The sequence below is a fragment of the Haemaphysalis longicornis genome, unplaced genomic scaffold, assembly GCF_048455015.1.
Source record: "Haemaphysalis longicornis isolate Haplotype H1 unplaced genomic scaffold, Haemaphysalis longicornis Haplotype H1 scaffold_3, whole genome shotgun sequence".
Taxonomy (NCBI): Eukaryota; Metazoa; Arthropoda; class Arachnida; order Ixodida; family Ixodidae; genus Haemaphysalis; species Haemaphysalis longicornis.
This window is the reverse complement of record NW_027526335.1, coordinates 163,377,381-163,397,209: the sequence shown is the minus strand read 5'-3', so window position 1 is coordinate 163,397,209 and position 19,829 is coordinate 163,377,381. Positions and strand designations below refer to the sequence as shown.

The following is a 19,829-nucleotide window of genomic DNA, read 5'->3' as shown; positions in this document are numbered from 1 at the left end:
TGCTCCCCTAACAACTCAAAGAATACAAGCCGGCGATACAGCAATCAACAAAGTGACGTGCGTAAACTGGTGTCGGCGATTCGAATGCCATGGCGTCTGCTCTCCCGGCTTTTATCTCTTGGCGCGAGTGTTTCTGGAACCGTCGATTTACATCCAGAACATTGTAGATTAAAGAAGATCATTCTGGGCTAGTGACGTTAGTGCGAGGCAGTCTGCTTATCTGAATGTGATAGCCCATGTGGCATAAAAATAAAGAATAGAAGATGCGCTTTGCTTGGGACGAAGATAACACAGCCGGGCACGGCCGGGCAGCAAAAACAAACAATAAACTTCTACATGGTTCGCGGCATTACCGCCCCTCTAAGAGTGCATCAACCCGATCCTAAAATAAAAGACAGTCTACACCACAACAACAAAACAGTCCGTCATCTTGCATAGTAAGGTTTCAAGCGAACCTCGTGGACGACTTCGGGGCGCGTGCGTCGTCGTGATGTTACGCAACCACCATCGGGGATCACCTCGAAGGTAAGTTGGCCGACACGTCGTAGAATCTGGTAGTCTGAAATAACATCGCAGAAGCTTCTCACTGAGCCCGCGTCGTCGGATGAGAGTCCAAACCCAAACACGGTCCCCTGGGTGGTCTCGACGTCTCGGCGTCGGAGGTTGTAGCGCCCGGCATCCACCAGCTGCTGGTCCGTTCTACGAACTCGAGCGAGCTGGCGGGCCTCCTCCGCACGCTGAAGGTATCCTTGGACGTCGGAGTTGAGGTCGTCGTCTTCTACATGCAGAAGCATGGCGTCAAGCATCGTAGTCGGCTGTCTTGCGTAGACAAGCTAGAACGGCGTCATCTGCGTAGTTTCTTGGATAGTCGTGTTGTACGCAAACGTGACATACGGGGGCACTTCGTCCCAAGTCTTATGTTTAACGTCGACGTACATTGACAGCATATCCACGATCGTCTCGTTCAGACGTTCTGTTAGTTCGTTCGTTTGTCGGTGGTACGCCGTCGTTTTTCGGTGATCCGTGTTGCTGTAGGGTAAGATTCCTCGCATAAGCTCCGCAGTGAAGGCCGTTCCGCGGTCCGTGATAAGGACTTCAGGGCCTGCATGTCGCAGTACAACTTGGTTTAGGAAGAAGTTGGCGACTTCTTGTGCAGTCCCCCTCGGAAGAGCGGCGGTCTCTGCGTAGCGCGACAAGTAGTCGGTCGCTACAACAATCCAGTTGTTCTGTGATCTTGACGAAGGGAACGGGTCTAGAAGATTCATTCCAATCTGTTGAAAGGGCTTCGACGGGACGGCGATCGGTTGCAGAAGTCGGGCGTGTCTTTTAGGCGGCGTGTTTCGTCGCTGGCAGTCACGGCAACTCCGAACGTAGTGGGTGACGTAGGATGTAAGACGGGGCCAGAAGTACTTTGCCCTGATTTTTGCTATAGTGTGAACTGTGCCGAGATGTCCGGAAGACGGGTCGTCGTGGCACTCTTCCAAATTTCGTCACGGAGGTCTGCGGGGACAAGTAGATAATTCTTTCTCGTTCCAGGGCTGAAATTCTTCACGAGGACGGAGCTTTTTAGGCTGAATGCTGGTAAGTTCCGCTTGAACACCCTAGGCACGGCGACATTGCATCCTTCGAGGTAGTTTATCATGACGCGCAAGCCGGGGTCGGCACGCTGCTGGGCGGCTAGGTCGCTCTCAGTGGTGGAGGCGCTGGGTACATGCACCCTCAACCCAATTCAAGTCGTCAAGCAAGCCCAACTCGTGCCAGCCGCCGACAGCAAGGCTTAGAGCCGGCGTTTGGACTACTGCCAGATAAACTGAAGGCGGAAGACGTCACAGCCGTTGCCATTAACAACGCACCTACGATGACCACGAGCCATCCTGTAGTTCTGCAGCAACCCCGGGAACCACCGTCATTTCATGGATCACCGACGGAAGACCCTGTGGACTGGTTGGAGAAAGTGGAGCGTGTTCGGATCTTTATTAACAGGTGGGATGACGAAGAAACGTTTCGGCATGTCTTCTTCTATTTGGAGGATGCAGCTCGAACTTGGTTCGAGAACCATGAAAGCTCTTTGACTGACTGGACTCTCTTCAAGAGCGAGTTCCTTAAAACGTTCGCCACCGTCGTGCAAAAGGAACGAGCCGCACTTTTGCTAGAAACCCGCACGCAACACCCCAACGAAGGGGTAGTGATCTTTGTTGAGGAGATGAAGAGGTTGTTTCGACGTGCAGATGCGGAGATGATAGAAGAAAAGAAACTAAGGTTTCTCATGCGAGGGGTAAAGCAGGAGCTTTTTGCTTGCTTTGTCCGCAACCCTCCTAAGACGGTGACCGAATTCGCGTCTGAGGCGGCCACGATCGAGAAGACGCTGGAAGTTCGGACGAGGCAGTACGATCGCCCGGTCAACGCGCTGGTTTCCGAGACGATCGGTGCCGGAGCTACAAGCTCCGATACACTGCGCGAGAACATCCGAGCAGTGGTCAGCGAGGAGCTTCGGAAGCTTTTTCCGACGACGCCGCAACCTCAAGTGGCTTCCCTGACTGACGTCTTTCGCGAAGAGGTTCACCACGCTTTGGGCTCTTTTATGCCATCTGAGGAGCCCCGCGAGCCACAGGCGATGACCTACTCCACGGCTGTTCGTCGACCCCACCCTGCTCCAGCCCGTCTACAAGAAGCTCCGCCGTACCGCCGTCCACTCTCGCCGCCGTCCCCACTGTCGCCGCCGTCCACCGTACCGCCGTCCACAGCCCAAAACCAGACGCCGAGAAAAACCGACGTTTGGCGAACCGCCGATAATCATCCGCTGTGCTACCACTGCGGAGAGGCCGATCACATCTATCGTCGTTGCCCATACAAGAGACTCGGACTGCGTGATTTCTCTGTCGACGCACCTCGCCCTCTCCCTGGGCAAGGACCACGTGAAATCGACGACTACCTTTATCAAACCAGCCGTGGCACAGCCCGTTTCAACCGTTCGCCGTCGCCCTACCCAGCACCTCCACCAGGTGTCACGTTTCAAAAGACGACGCAGTTGTCTTTAAGAAAAACAAGTTCATTCGAGCGAACTTGTGCTCCCCTAACAACTCAAAGAATACAAGGCGGCGATACAGCAATCAGTGACGTGCGTAAACTGGTGTCGGCGATTCGAATGCCATGGCGTCTGCTCTGCCGGCTTTTATTTCTTGGCGCGAGTGTTTCTGGAACCGTCAATTTACATCCAGAACATTGTAGATCAAAGATCATTCTGAGCTAGTGACGTTAGGGCGAGACAGTCTGCTTATCTGAATTTGATAGCCCGTGCGGCATAAAAATAAAGAATAAAAGACGCGCTTTGCTTGGGACGCAGATAACACAGCCGGGTATGGCCGGGCAGCAAAAACAAACAATAAACTTATACATGGTTCGCGGCAATATGCATGAAGTAAGAGACCCACACGGGGTTGGAGGCAAATCAGAGCGGTAGGTAGGCTGGCCCTGGAGCCCCATAGCAAAACTACGAATGAAGCGGTACAGGGGGATATGGGCTGATCGTCCTGTGAGGTCAGAGAGGCGCAGAGCAAGATAAAGTTTGAAGAGACACGACATGACATGAAGGAGGTAAAATGGGCCGCAAGAATGTTTAGGTGCTTGTATATCAGGAGCATGGACAAGTTGTGGAGACAGAGGAACAGACAGCAGACCAACCGGTACAGAAATTCAGTAGGGAAAGTGGGGTATACACAACAGTTAAAAAGTAGGTACAAGCAGCAGAGAAAACGAATTGGTGGCTAGGGCTCTGACTTTACGTCGCAGAAATGAGGCAGACGCTTGAGGAACTCTATGATGACGGACACAAACATGTATCTGGACGAGGCGAAACCAAGGACATTATAGGGACAAGCTGAATGAGATACTGAAGTCAATCCTAAGCACACGAACTCAGGGAGAAGTAGAGTTCACAAAGAAAGAATCCGAGTAGAGTTAACGTCCGAGTAGAAACACGTCCGAGTAGAGTTCACAAAAAAAGAACCATCTCACGTGCTGAGGAGCACTTGGTGCAGGGCCGACCAAATTTCCTCGATGCGGCGGCTGTTCACAGCTCGTCACAGAGAACACCACGTTGCACATTCGATGCCGGCGATTCAATGCGCGGTCGTCGACGCAAGACACGGCTGACGCTGTAGCCTGGCTGAGTTTCCGGGCGCCTTCGACAACGGCCTCAGAAGGTCACGGCTACAGCACCTTGCGGCCAGAATCAAAAGCCTTGCTCTTCCGAATTCATGCTCCTCCGTCCCCCACCCACGATCTCCTCTTTCTCTTCCTCCCCCATCCCTGCTATCCTTGGCCTATTCCGCCGCTTCCCTTCAGGCGGAGCCTTGCTGGCCCATATCCATAGAGGCGATTGTTCTACTTTGTATTAATCTATTAATTTACTTCTTCATCCGAGCTTGTCGATACTTATACACACCACCGTTGTCACAACATCACTTCATCACAGAAGGTTTCTGTGCCAATATGCGAGGCAGGGCATTGCTCTTTGAAGCACGGACGGGTTGTGTGAGGACACGGGCATACACGGCTAACTACAAGCAACAGGACGAACCTTGTGGATGCTGCAGCAGGGATGTGGAAACTGTAGAGCATATTTTAATAGACTGCACACAGATACGACCGCGGCGGCATGATGGGGTAGCGAAGTTGACGGAGGCGTTGGGATTTGGTGCAAGGGGGAGCCTCAACTTCGGAGCCATAGAGGTTACGAAGAGGCGGCTGGAGTGGTGGTGGAAGAAAAATAGGGAAGAGAGTGGGACGTAGGAGGACTAATATGCCGAATTAGAATTAAGAAAAGACGGGACGGGGGAAGCGACGGGAGTTTAAAGCCGGGGGGGGGGAGGGGGTAAACCCATCAGGTTTGTCAAGCGTAGGGCAAATAAGTAGAATAACACAGGCAAGTCGGTTGGTGACAACTGTAGTCCCGATACAAAGGGAGCACCTCTAATCATCATCATCATCCGTTCGCCGCACGCCGGCGGGCGTGACGGCGCACCCATTCTATCGGCTTTATCCTCTGCTTTAGAGACTTGTATTGGGCTTGTTCTGACACAACTTCGCGCCTATTGCGCGCTTCGTTTGTACGGCTTGAATAACTTGTTCGGCAGCACCTCCTGGGTAACCCTGACCCGACGAAATTAAGTAGTCGCTCGGCAAAGATACGTTATAGATTGAATTGCAGGGCGGAAAAACAAAATGTACAGGATCTGCCCCTAGAGAAACGCTACCTGTTTTTCGCACTGCTTGCAACGAATAGGACTCCGTTTTCTAAATTGGTGAATACCTATTCGGTTGTCTTTTAACAAGTAATACTTAAGGCGAAAGGAGCAGCTGGTTCTAATAAATAGCGATTATAAAAGTTCCCTCTGCTTTCTCGTAGCTCTCACACTTACTAAATTTACTCAACTATTTAAATCAGTATAAGTGGGAATCACTGGGCCCATTCGACTAATTGTTTCAGTGTCGGCGCTCCTTTATCGCAGTGGTGTAGCCCCGAGCTAGCACACAAGGATTTAGGTTCCCTGTCTCACCCTTCGAAAGACGCTCCTTTGTTTTATTTTCGCCGACGCACAGCAGGGCTACAGCGGTGGCATGCGCCGCTCTAGCCCTGCTGGGGCCGACGCTGCTGAGTTCGGGACGCCGCCCTCGCGAATCCCAGGTAACGGCTGGCAGAATCTCTGGCTTCACTCTTTGTAGAGCCGCGTGTGTGAATTCAAGTGACCTCGCATACGCAATTGCTGTGTGCCGCTTACAGCTTTGCTTTCCAGCCACGTTCGCATCGTGGATTGGAGCCAATTTTTTGCCCTTCGCATCAAACCCGCAAAACAATTGAAATGCCTAGTACAAAACAAATTCTCTGTTTTCTTTCTCCTAGAACTATATCCGATTAGACTGCACTGCATAAGCTGTCAACGAAGTTGTCATCCAAGAATCTTTTTATCTGGTATATACGCTTACTTGTGATAAAGTTCCTTCAAGACGCCAACAAATGTTGTCCATCCCGCCGGGTAAATATCGCATAATATTTCACTTGTGAGGTGGTCTGGGAAATAGGCATGTACTCTCCTAAGAGTGCTTGTTCTGTGTGGTGTTTCCACTGTGTTATTTACCACCGGAGTTTTTCTACCTTGCTTTCTGACGTCTTTCGCTGTAACACGCGAAGTCCGCTGCAATGGAGTGTTGCATGAATGCATAAACATTTCATCACTACTGCTCAGGCTGCCAACAGGTTTCTGGCAGTATATAATAAATAAATAAGTAAATAAATAAATAAAGAACTTTTCTTCGCCACTGGCAACATGCGGAGATTGCGCAGTTTGTGGAGCATCGGGCAATATGGAGATCCTGGTCCGAATCCCATAAGTCCTCACAGGTGTATTATTTATTTATTTATTTATTTATTTATTTATTTATTTATTATTTGATTACAGGCTCCTGGCCCAGCCTCTTTCTATTTTTCTAATAAAGTTACAACGATCTATCTATCAATTTACTCTATCGCGGCAGCCACTTTCTAGCCCGGGCAATTACAACTACTACAAATCAACGCCACTCATTCGCTGACCGGAGCAACTAAGGCTTTTTCTTTAACAGAAGCATGGAAAACTGCGGCTGCACCAGTAATATTTATTCGTGCATACGTTTAGACAAATGAGGTCAGATTTCAACGCTCCTTGGACAACGGCCATCTCTCCTTCTGCGGAACACGCTGGAAGCAATCAGCGGAAGGGCCTCAAAAGATACTCTTCGGCCACAAAGTGACAATGCCGACGAATGCCATTGTACTACCAAGGAAGACAGGGGCGCCAAGATGCCACAGGGCTTTGCTACCGAGACAACCATGGCGGCGGGTCTGATGACTGATAAAAACCAACAGGCAGCGTTTACCCCCTACCCCCCCCCCCCCCCCCCATCTGGCCTGCTTCAGTAGGAGCGACGTCAGAGATGCCGCACCGTCGCACGAAGGCGGCACCGCTGCGGGGAACTGGAGAACAAAGACCGACCCCTCCTCTACGGGGAGCAGGTGCGCATGCGAGGCTTGGCCAAACCTGACAAACCGCCAACCAATCCCTTGCGATATCCATGTCAAACCAAATGCCCTACCCTCTACCAATCCCGAACCAATCGTTTTTAGATGCAAAGCATCTCTTGCTCTCGGCTCTGTCGTCCGTCGTCCGTCCATCCACCGGCCCAGGAAGACTCCGGCAACACTGCCGCTCCAGGAGCCCTTTAAGGGGAAGCGTGCTCGTCTCGTGCCGGCCCAGGAAGACACCGGCAACATCGTCGCTCCAGCATCTCATGGTCGGGGCTATGTCCCTCCCTTGTTGTGGCGCCGTCCACACCCCCACTGCGCATGCTCGGCTCATCTCGGGCCGGCCCAGGAAGACACCGGTAACACTGTCGCTCCAGGAGCCATTAAAGGGTAAGACACCACCGGGCTTTCAGCAAGCCGAGCATGCGCAGTGGGGGTGTGACGGCGCAACAACGACAAGGGAGGGACATAGCCCCTAATAAAGTTACACCGTTGTGATGTTATTGGTGGCTAGGACTGGGGAGTAACGTCGCACAAACGACACAGGCCCTTGAGAAACTCTATGACGACGTAGACGGAGATGAACATTTATCTTGACGAGACGAGTTAACGAGACGAACGTACACTTACAAACAATGATACAAAGGCCGCAATCCAAATGACACAAAGTTCCGCTAGGCCCTAAAACTAGCACGTCCAAGTTCAGTTCAAAAACGAAACTGCAAATGAACGAAGTGTCTCACGTGCTCTGGCGCACTTGATGCAGTCGATGAGACATCATCGACGCGGGCTGTTGGTGGATCCCACGTTGCCCAGCAGAGGCCGGCGATTCCAATGCGCGGCCGTTGAGCAGCGAGTAGATGTGGCTGGCTCTGTAAACTGGCTGTGTCTCCGGGCGTCCTCGACGACGGCCTCGGTAGACCACGGCTACAACACCTTGTCGGTAGCCCTAGGAAGACATCCTCTTGTCGTTCCACTACTCCGTCCAGCCCATCTCTTCTTCTTCTCAGACGTCACATTGTTGCCTCGGCGATTTTCCCAGTTCCCTTCGGGCGACACCTAGCCGGAATATATCCACAGAGCGCGATTGTCCAGGGTCTGTCATCGCATCTTTTAAATTAACTTCCTCGTCGTCGACGCCTTTTCCGACGCACGCACCAGCACTCTCCTCTACTTCATCACAACCATCTCCCCGTAGGGGAACCCTGAGCAGTATGCGAAACAGCCATGGGCTCAACGCAATTTCCCATTTCGTAGTTCCGGTAAGTGAAAAGAGTGGTAGTTACCATGCAAACCAAACTGTAAATATAGCGGTAGCTACGCACCTTAACCTAACGGAAACGACGAACTCAAAACTAATGGGCACTTGAATCGACCCCATGGCCGCTTTGCATACTACTCAGGGTTCCCCTACGGGAAGATGATGTCATTTTTTTCTGCGGTTGGCGTGGCGCGGACGAACGCGTTGGCATGTATTTGCCCATGTGAACGTTCGGGTGGCGCCCAGTGCGGTCGTCGCCGCAGGGCACGTGGAGGCGACCTGACAGGTGGTATTCGAAATTTCAAATTTGGGTATTTTCGCTAATTAGACCGTTCTTTACGCATAATATTTTATTTTTTTCTATTTTCACTGAAGTGTGCTCCGACGCAGCTCATGCGGGACGCCGCCATTTAGCATTCTATTAACTTTTTAACATTTCTATATTGTAGCGTAAGCTACACTGGCCTAGGTTGCCCAGTTTCTCCTCGACCTTGAAGGAACGTGCTGCGTAAGCGCGAGGAGCATTGGATTGGGTTGGATTTGGATCAGATTGGATTAAATTAGATTTTATTGGATTGGAAATCCAATTCAATTGGAGTACGGGTGTGTAGAGAATTTGGTCTGCACATTCGCCGGTCTGCGCATTCCAGAGGATTGACGTCATAGCCGGGGCAGACGCACTGGCGCCAGCGCGTTCCCAGCTGCGCACCTCCGTTGCGCAGTACCCAAGTCTGACGCTGCGCTAGAGCCGCTTGATAGCTGTTTCGCGAGGCTCCTGGACAGCCGTGCAGCGCATGCGCGAGGAGTCTTGACTGGATTGGAAATCGTTTTAGCAGCAGTAATCATGATAATCAGTAATTCTAAACCTAAGAATCACCAGCTGAACCTTATCTCACGCTACGTACATCCCGGCATAGCCGATCTAAGCCACTGTTACTTTTTTCCCCCTATTACTGTAAAAAAACAAAAAGAAGAGACCTATGGAGAAAGTGATGAGGGAGTTATTATTAAACATTATGTAATTTAAAAACTAAACAAAAGCCCCTTCACACTTAGTAAGCTGTACTAAATATTTCAAGTACCTAACAAGTTAATTTGTCACAACATTATTACACGAAAAGGTGCCGCTGGCGTCGCTTAGTGGTTTAGACAGGAAAGTAGCCTGCATCGTTACTGACTTCGATGCTGTCTCTTCGAAGCAGTCTTCGTTGACTGCTTCGTTCGAATTGGTGGAATGTCTGCGAAGACGGCAAAGAAGCTGTCTAAAGGGTAAATTGGAACGCACGCACTGTTAAGTTCGGGCTCCGCATGTAATTAATGAAGGCCGCCGGTGGCCCATGTATTGGCGTCGCCTCCGCTGGTAGCTACGATCCTGTGTCCCTTTCATGTAGCCGCGCGGACGCCTAGTTCGGAGCCGCCGAGAGCGTGTTTTGTGCCCGTCCTTTTGTGTGTCAAAAGACGGGGGCGATTAGCCTGAGTATCTCTGTCGCGTCGGAGGTGGCTGGGTCATTCGGCATAACAAGCTGACGGGACGCCAGATTATCGTATCTCTTAGTGTTGAAAGCGCGCGCGGTGTAACTTTGGAAAATCTTCGACTCCGGCGGCGGCGTTGGTCATTGACGGGTCAATCGCCTCGGAGACCACCGAGTGGGCCTGGAGCGCGTCTTCCGGTGGGGCTGGCGGCAGGCGGCGGCGCCCTTCGTCTGGGAGGGAATTAGCAACCCTCATTGTCCCGCCGCGCACGCAGACGCACGACGTCGCGGGAGGCGCCGCGCGGAGGAAGGTCAGCCGCGCGGGGACCGCTCCGGGCCCTCGGCTTGGCTTTTGGGCAGATGCCGCCCGCTGAACGTAATGTATGTCCACTTAGGCCACAGATGTCCTGTATTTGCTTGTCGGGTGCTATGGCGTTCGTGGGAAACGCACTACGAGTGTATAAGAGAGAGGGTTGGGTCACGTGACTGCAGGTGGGGACATGTGTGTGATTGGCTGGTTCCTGTGGCCAATCAATGGTTTGTATTAATTGTTTTGAAAGGTTTTTCTCTCTTTTTTGTACGCCCCCTTTTTGGAGGCGGGGTTTTTGTTATCAAAACCGGAGTGTTGGGTTTTCTCGGGGTCGGTCGAGAGGGGATCTAGTTGAATATAGATATCGGCCGAACAGGCTGCTGCTGTCAGAGTGACAATGTAACCGTCACTCTGACCTGATGTAAAGTTGGAGTAATGTAAATAACGTAAATAAACCTAATATCCAGCAAGGAAGGCAGTCCTCATCCCTCACCCGCTCCAAGCATCGGTCGTCGGTCATCGGAGCGAGTCGAGAACGTCCTCTCGGCTCGCACATCAAAAGAACATCACTATTTCGCCTCCATCTGTTCGCCAAGAAGATGGAGAGGCGAAAGTTAACTCGCACTAAATTGAGTTTTCATTACATTGGGGTAATAAACTGTTAATTCGTATTTTTTTTTATTTTAACTGTGTACTCATCTGCGGCCTAGCAACGGCAGCCTCCGTAGCAACGGCGCAGCGCAAAGATTAAGCCCAGCACTTTGCATATGCGTACCGTGTTCTTGTGTAGCGCAATGGGATTGTACCGCCTTGTAACCAGAGGGGCCCAGGTTGCACCCAGACCTGGGTAAGCGGTGATCTTTTCTAAGCCTCGTAAGGGTGCGTGACGCCGCGTTACTGCGGTGGCTAGATAGATTGACCCCCGACGAGCTACGCCGACAAGCCGGGCCCCTCAATTCCTCCAGACTCAAAACACTTAACCTACAAAGGTTCGTGCTAGCATGCCGCGTTGATATCGGTAAGCTGGCGCGGTGCCCTTGCCTTCGGCGCTCTCGTGGTCGAGAGAGACGTGGGGCTGTGGCCCGTGCGCTCGCCGGTCAAAAAAGAGGGCTGCGTTGCCGTGGCTGACAGGACTTGCAAGTCTTGCGGGTCACCAGGAAGAGGCGTCCAGCCGAGAGCCTCCTCGTTTCTCCCGCCTCCGACTTGCCACCTGTGTTCCGCTTGTTGCTGTTGTTCCTTAGGCTGTGGCACATACCCAATAAGAGGACCGGTCAAGCATCAGAGGTTGGAGAAGGAAAAAGTTTTTTTACCTAATTACGGGGCGCTGTTTAAAGATAATTTTGCAGTGCTGGAAAGCATTTTTGATAGATGAATTAGAAAAAAACTCAAAATTTCAAAGTGAAAGTAACTATTGCAAACTATATAGAACATCGGTTAGTATTTTCAATAAAGTTCACGAGGTCAGAGCAAACATCCCTGAGGCTGAGCCCCGGCTCAGAAGCACGGAATGAAAGTAATACCGGTACTGACATGACAAACCCGAGCCGGCGCAGCGTTTCCTCAGCTCTTCTTCCTGCCCTTCTTTTTTTTTTCACGTGCTTTCCGCCGACATTGACACGCGCACTTCCGCTTTCTTACTTCTATGCACCAACGCTAGATCAACAGAAACAGCGTACTCACAAGGAACGGACCTCCCTAGCATACTCGCTCGCTGGGAGGAGGTCGTGCTGCGAAGACTTCGTGTTGGTGTAGCCTTCTCTCCTGCTGTTACCCGGGAGTAGCCACCACGCTACCATGCCCCGTTCGACCAGAACTGCCCCTTTTGCACGGCTCCTGCCGAAGATGCCGACACAGAACATTTGCTGTGGACGTGCCCTTCATTGCAAGCGGCCAGAACACGACACCGAGGCACAGGCCTCCACCCTGGCAGACCACCTGACCTCCATCGGTGGATATGGGGACCCCACCACCGCTCCCTCCTTGCGTTTCTTCGCGAAACGGGAGTTAACCTATACTTGTAGCATAGTATTTATGCCAACGGGCATACTATCGCAATTTAAAAAAATGGCAATACATGCGCTTACCTCCCTTTCATAGTGCGATTCTCTATCCATCCTGTGCAGCAAAATAACGTTTTATTGGAAGCTAAAGTAGCGGCTGTGCCAAAAGGATCCCTGATTGAACCTTTTAGGCACTTCCTAAGTAGTCGCACTGCTGATGAGAGGGGCTGCGGTGTAATGAGGTCCCGTAGCAGGCGATGCGCTTGCGACGCTCTCTCCTGCTGAGCTTCAGGTCGAAGATACTAACCGCTGCACAACCTGGCGCTCTTACTCCCAAGACTGTTTTCCCTCTAGGGCATATAATGAGAGAGTTCATGTTGACATATGCAACTTTGTGAAATGCTGCACCCAGAGCCTTCGCGGTAAAACCTTTGTAGGAGTAGAATTATACCGGATCGGAATATATATTTTAGGTCTTGAGATCAAATCACCAAACACACCAAAAAACGTGACCGAAAATTATTGTTGCGTATATTTATCATGAGGGCATCTCACCTTTCCCTTTTTGAAGTCCTCAGGAATGGCATCCTGAAAAACAGAAACGTTTATCATTAACGACTGCACTTCGAGTCATGCATCGACCCGCTCTTCATTCTACTTGAAGCCGAGCGTCTCCCAATTCTGCATAATTTTGTTTACAAGCCCATAACCCAATCAGGTTTCAAAGGCTTCAAAGCCGACAAACTGATTTCAAGAGACGATCAACAACCTCAACCACTCCCACTATTCGCACTCTTATACCCCATGGCACCGCCAACTGGGAACACGTTCTGCCGTCTCACTTCATTCCTGTCTAAGCATGGTCTACACTCACGAACTCAATCGCCCCCTCACAAATAATCGAGTGGAAAATAAGCCTGTGCATCATTAATACCAGCCTAACTCCGGAAACCATCGTCATGACCTGGATCTCACCTATCTACCCAACTACAGATGGTGCTCACACCCTCCTAATGGACGCATGCTACTCTTCTCGGTGCTGAAAAATACGCCATCATCCACTCAGTCGGCTTTCTCGTGTTTAACTTATGTCAACCGTAGCACCCCAAGCTTGCATTCTTCCCGATTCCTTTAAATTTTTTAAAGCGTCAAAACTCCGACATCCACCAACCGAGTGGCTTGAAAATACTTTATTAGCTGAAAACCTAAAGCTGCAGCAAAACTTACGTTGGCATCGACTCGTTGTGCGGGCATGAGTAGTTCTCTGGCTGGAAATTCAAGAAGCTGCGATGGGCGAACAAAGAGACCACTATAACCCACCTCTGCTGCTTACCCCTTATCTACAACCCACCTTCAGCTACTTCGGACTCTTCATTAACCGCGCTGCAAATTGCGCTTTACAAAAATAGCAATAACACTTGCCTACGAAACCTAACTGATTTGGGATTTCTCGCGTCCCCTCGCGAAGTGCCTTGACCGGCCGTATTGGTGACTAAACATTCGCGCGGTCGTTTGCGTTATTTCTAGACGAGTTGTAGGTGAAAGCCTCAGCCGCAATGCCTTGAGACGAGCACATGGTCTACTTTGCTGCACTTTCTTGTTTTCAGCATCCCAGATCACCGTCTACCTATTTTCCTACCCCTTCCGGCGTGACAATTTTACCGGCTATCCTGATATTGCCCTCTACAAAAACTCATTTCGTCATTCACATTTTTTTTTTCATTTTAATGAGCCAGCCTAATTGATATCGCAGCTATTGTTTTCACACCCTCGACTGCGTTATTCCCCCCCCTTCAAGTGCGGTGTACTGGCATGTGTGGCCATTTCTTTTTTTCACCGCAATTTAGGCTCTGCTATGGAACGCCTCCTGCTATTTTATTTGAAAAATTTCTTCTGCAATTCTGTGCTCCAGGACGATAAAAGTTGAATAAATCAGCACACTTAAACTGGTTTTGCCTAAGTAAATATATTGTCACATAGCGATTAGCGAAATGGCATAAGCGTTTGCAGTCCAGAGACTCGACATGCAAAGGGCGCAATACCCAAACGTGGGTGTGTGCTAGGTGGTGTGGGCCGCCTAGCTAGCCGTTGAGTAAGAAGACGCTCTGGTGGACTAGCGCGTGCACAAGCAGAACAACCTAGCTGCCTACCTGAATCTCCCTTCCATATTATCTGTAAATAGAGTATCATACGTTTATTACCTGTAAATAGGCGTTTTCCCTGCTCTGCAACATTTATATTTATATTGTAACGAAGCCAAAGATGGCGCAGTTGTCTTGAAGGAAAATCAAATTTATTGGAACGAACTTGTGCTACCCTAAAGACTCAAACAATACACAGGCGGCGAAGCAGCAGTCAACAAATTGACGTGCGCTGGCAAGTGTCGGCGAATCGAATGCTGCGGCGTCTGCTCTCCGGAAATTGATCATTCGGTGCGGGTATTTCTCGAACCGTCGAATTACATCGAGAACACTGTAGATCAAAGGTGACTATTCTAGGCTAAAGACGTTAGAGCGAACCAATCTCTCTGTCAAGTGACATAACCCGTGCGGCTTAAGAAAGAATAAAACACGCGCTTCGCATGGGACACCGATAACACAGCCAGGCGCAGCTGGCCCGTAAAAATAAAACATAAATAAACAAATGAAATGTAGAGTACATCGACCCGATGCTAACATAAAACGACACCCTGAACAAACAAACAAAAAAAGTCCGTCATCTTGCGTAGTAGGGTTTTATGCGAACCACGTGAACGAGTTCGGGCCGTGTGCGTCGTCGTGATGTTGCGGAATCACCATCGGGGTCCCCCGTAGGTAAGTTTGTCAACACGTTGTAGAATCCGATAAGGTCCGGAATACCGTCGCAGAAGCTTCTGACTGAGTCCGCGTTGTCGGATGAGAGTCCGAACCCACACACGATCCCTTGGGTGGTACTCGGCGTCTCGGCGACGGAGGTTGTAGCGTCCGGCGTTCACCAGATGATGGTCCGTTGTACGAATTCGAGCCGGCTGGAGGGCCTCCTCTGCACGCTGAAGGTATCCTTGGACGTCGGCGATGAGGTCGTCGCCTTCTACGTGCGGAAGCATGGCGTCAAGCATCGTAGTCGGCTGTCTTCCGTATACGACCTGGAACGGTATCATCAGCGTAGTTTCCTGGCTAGTCGTGTTGTACGCAAATGTGACTACGGAAGGATTTCGTCCCAAGTCTTATGTTCAACGTCGACATACATAGACAGCCCATCAGCGATAGTCTTGTTCAGAAGTCCCGTTATTCCATTCGTTTGGGTGTGGTGCGCCGTCATTCTACTGTGATTCGTGTTGCTGTAGCGCAAGACTGCTTGAATAAGCTCCGCGGTCAAGGCCGTTCCGCGGTCCATGATTAGGACTTCAGGGGCTCCGAGTCGCAGCATAACTTGGTTTATTTAGAACTTTGCGACTCCTTGTGCAGTGCCCTTTGGAACAGCAGCCATCTCTGCGTAGCGCGTCATGTAGTCTGTCGCTACGACAATCCAGTTGTTCCCGGATTGTTACTTAAGAAACGGACCCAGAAGGTCAATTCTAATCTGCTGGAAGCGGGTCGATGTGACGGCGATCGGCTGCAGAAGTGCGGCGGGTCTCAACGGCGGCGTTTTTCGTCGCTGACAGTCACGGCAGCTCCTGTGTAAGAAGGACAGAGCCACAGCATCTCACATTCTGTGGGACTGTAGACTACACCACAGTGAAGCCAATACAGCCAAAACGCTCCCGCCGCTCCTCGCAAGTGCGACCAGAGACAAGGACTACGAAATACAACATACGGCCGTCCAGCAGGTGTTGGGGGCCCTCGAACGCCAGCGTCCCGAAACTGCTGCCTCCACTGGAGGCAATGCATGAGTAGGGAGCCGACGACGAGTGGCGGCCCGACACGACGACTAGGCTGCGTCCCAGCTGCCGGACTCAATAAAGATGTTTGCTCTCTCTGACGTAGTGGGATATATCGGCTGTGAGGTGGGGCCACACATCTTGATTCTTCCATTAGTGCGTGTTGTGCCGAGATGTCAAGAAGACGGGTCGTCACGGTGCGCTTCGAAAATTTCCTCCCGAAGGTTGGCGGGGATGACAAGGAGAGAATTCATTCTTGTTCCGGGGTTTGAATTTTTCTTCAAGAAGACGGAGTTTTTTATGCTAAATGCAGCTAAGTTGCATTTGAGGGCGCTGGGCACGGCGAAGTTGAGTCCTTAGAGGTAGTCGATTACGATGCGTATCTCAGGGTTGGCACGCTGTTGGGCAGCTCGGTGGTCTGCCACAACCTTGAACGGTCTACCATGCACACATGGGCTAAATTTTGAACTGGCCCATACAAAAGCGGGGCACTCTTTCTTAGACGCTGAGTAACTTTTCTCTTCCTTTGAGAGACCACGGCTGGCATAGGCTATTACTTTTTCTTAACCGCATCGCTATTGGACGAGGACGACACCCAAGCGTATATCATTGTCATCCGTGTGCATTTCCGTTTCGGCGTTTTCGTCGAATTGAGCGAGCACTGGCGGGATTTGCAGGCGTTGTTGCAGCTTGCAGAATGCCTTTTCTTGGTCGTTTTTCCAGCTAAAAGGGGTGCTATCTTTCGTGAATCGTGTGAGTGGCTCTGCTATGCGTGGGAAGTTTGCGACTAAGCGCCGGTAGTAGGCGCACCGCCCGAGAAAATTGACGCACCCTCTTCTTGTCTTTCGGTCATGGGAAGTTAGCTATGGCTGACGTTTTTGCCCCGTTAGGCAGGACTAATGCGGCGTTGACGACGTGGCCGAAAAACTCGAGTTCCTCGTATGCGAAAGGGCACTTTTCAGGCTTCAGCATTAACCCCGACGTACGAATGGCCTCAAGTACAGACTCCAGCCTTGCAAGGTGTTCGTCGAAAGTCCGGGAGAATACCACTACGTCGTCGAGGTACGTGGCCTTAGGTACGTGGCCTTACTACGTACGTGGCCTTAGATGCCCTTGGGCCAAAAAGCCCCACCAAAGAAGATATACGAGGCAGGTGTGCAACTTCAGGCCAGCTAGCACAGTGTCTATGACTCTCTGAAACGTTGCTGGTACCGTTCAGAGCCCAAACGTCATCACCTTGAACCCGTATAGGCCGTCCGTGGTTATGAATGCAGTCTTGTCTCGGTCTCCCTCGCCCACTTCAATTTGCCAGTAGCCTGTCTTTAGATGGCACAGGGGGTCGAGGGCGTCGTCTATTCGTGGCAGGGGGTAAACGTCCTTTATGGTGATTTTGTTCAGTCGCTGGTAGAACCTTAATGAGCCACCTTAAGGCAGACCCTTAATGAGCCACCTTTTTCTTCACCAGTACGACCGGCGCGGCCCAGGGGCTTTTCGATGGCTGTATAATGTCGTCGCTGAGCTTGTGTTCGACATGTACCCGTATAGCTTCTCGCTCGTGTGAAGACACGCGGTACGTTGACTGTCTGGTAGGTCGGGCGCCATCATCGCTTATTATCCGCTGCTTCGCGAGAGGTGTCTGACGTAATTTTGATTTCGACGAAAAACACTCGCTGTATCGACGCAGCAAAGCCAATAATTTGTTCCGCTTTTCTTGCGGTAGTGCCGGTTCACGTCGAATGGATAGGAAAGATTAAAGGCATCTTGGGGTGCCCGTGGAACGTCAGCGACGGCGATCGTCGCTTTCTTCGTGCGTTTCTTTAAGCAGGAATTGCAGCACCCTTGTTTAAATGCTGGTACTCCTCGGTGAAATCCCGCAATGTTTACGAATCACTTCAGTGTACCTTTAACAAGACAAAGCTAGTGTCGAGATTGTTCAACACAACACCCAACTCAATAATCATCTGTTGCGGAAACATAACCGTTTCTATTCCGACGCTCTGTCAGCAAAAGCGAAAATTTCGTATCCCGGATTTCCGTATATACAGAACGCTTCAGGAAGGCGTGGCAGCTAAAAGGCGTTATCAATCCCATGTGGTGGCTCTACACACCATAGGATACCAGTGACAAAGACGGTCTACACAGGAGCCCGATCGGAGCGATGTTGGACACGGGTGGTACCGGCCTACCAGAGAAGGTGTGAATTTTACTGTACTCGATGCTGTTTTCCCGAACAGCGGCCTGGTATAAGGACCTCGGAACCATAATACCTCTATTTTCACTAAAGCGCACTTTATTAGGGACGTATCAGTGTAGCTGACAGTCGTACATTGCGTTGGGGAAATGCAACTTGTAGGATTGCATGTGGAGAAAAAACACACTTCCAGCGTCTGTTTTTTTGTTCGCCAGGAAAGGCGCGGCAAACAAGCTTAGCCAACATGTTGATGCTCATCACATACAAAACTCGGATAAAAATGTGTACTTCAAATTAGAAAGATGTCGTTGCTTGCGCCAGAGATTGCGCGGCAGACTTCATTATTGTTATTTTTTTGCATTCAGCTTGCAGAACACCGAATTTCCAGGTTCATCACATTTCGTTTTGCTTCTTTGTTCGTTTTTTCGCCGATTTAGAGCGTAAGTCGCGTACGGCTGACACGAAAACTTAGATTTTTGTTTCGCCCGTGCGTGCTGCAAAACAATCATCATCAGTTTACAGAACAGATGCTCCACCGCAAGATGCATTGCCTTGAGCATACCATCGGTATATTTGCGTGGGCGCAGTGCCTGCGCCGCTATGATAGGAAATTTTACGCAACGCCTGCAGGTACAAAGACAGTAACCAGTACCGGCTGACTGGCCTAAAAAAGGCGATCACACATACCCGCAGCTATGCATTTCCATGGTTACCACAGATATTTTTCTCGTTACGCACAAGCCCTAAAACTCGCATTATGTTGCCAACCTAGTGCTTAGGTTAGATTCATTCCTACGAGGCATGCACGACGCTAACTGGAGTTTATCACCACTTAAACAGCTTGGATTGGCCCCACACTTTTTTTTCGGTAGGCTAAGTTCCTTTTTTTAAAGATCTTCAGTGTTAACTTTGTTTGCAGGGAGCGCTGTGCCTAATCCTTGAAAATAACTTCCACCCTATTCCCGTGCTGCGCGCGTTCCAGTTAGCGACGCATCGGGGAGGGGACGCCTTAGGAGACGGGGTACTTACTTGTTTATTGCAGATTACTGCAGCGAGTGCCCCATAACGAGGACTGCCAAGTGTCGCATTCAGTATCTTTTCCATCTAAAAAACAACAAAGAAAATTAGTACAGTAGTCACAACATAGCGTATTTTTAAAGCGCAGTTTTATATGGCCAGGTGAAATGAAAACGCGGCTGTAATGTGTGTGGAGAAAACACCTACGCCGCAACGCCAATGCATGCGCAAGAATACAGGTTGTAGAGGAGTGAGTATGGAGAAGGAAGCGATGAAGAATGTCTCTCCCGGCATGAACAGCGCGCAGACAGCTAGTCCGTGAAGCACGGCTGAAGCGACAACGTCGGGCAGGAGCTGCAGAGGTGCCGGTGTACACGCGTCAATGTGGCGACGGCAAACAGTAGCCGCAGGAGGTAATTCGAAATTGAAAGGCCAGGCGTTTTACCTGCTGCAGAGGAAGCTTCGGATCAGCGACGCCGCCAGCACTAACGTAAAGGAGCTCCTCGACACGCCGATGCGGTTGCTTGGGCACAACAAGCTTTAAAGAACCATAAAGCGCAACACACCGCTAAACAGCGGCCGCGCGTTGCAGCTTCACTCTTAGGCAAAAAGGACTAAACGTTCGTCCTCTGGGAGACTGACGGCCTTTTCCAGAATCA

General features: G+C 50.6%; 1 protein-coding gene across 1 annotated transcript in view; it reads right to left on the bottom strand.

Annotated features, from left to right (window-relative positions):
* LOC144173499 (uncharacterized) overlaps positions 1-19,829 on the bottom strand; it is a 42,412-nt gene that overhangs the window by 15,004 nt on the left and 7,579 nt on the right. Inside the window, exons 3-4 of the mRNA XM_077701898.1 lie at positions 19,183-19,257; positions 12,659-12,691 (exon numbers count right to left, since the gene is read on the bottom strand). Of these exons, the coding sequence (XP_077558024.1) occupies positions 12,659-12,691; positions 19,183-19,257 (108 nt within the window). The remainder of the gene's footprint in view (positions 1-12,658; positions 12,692-19,182; positions 19,258-19,829) is intronic.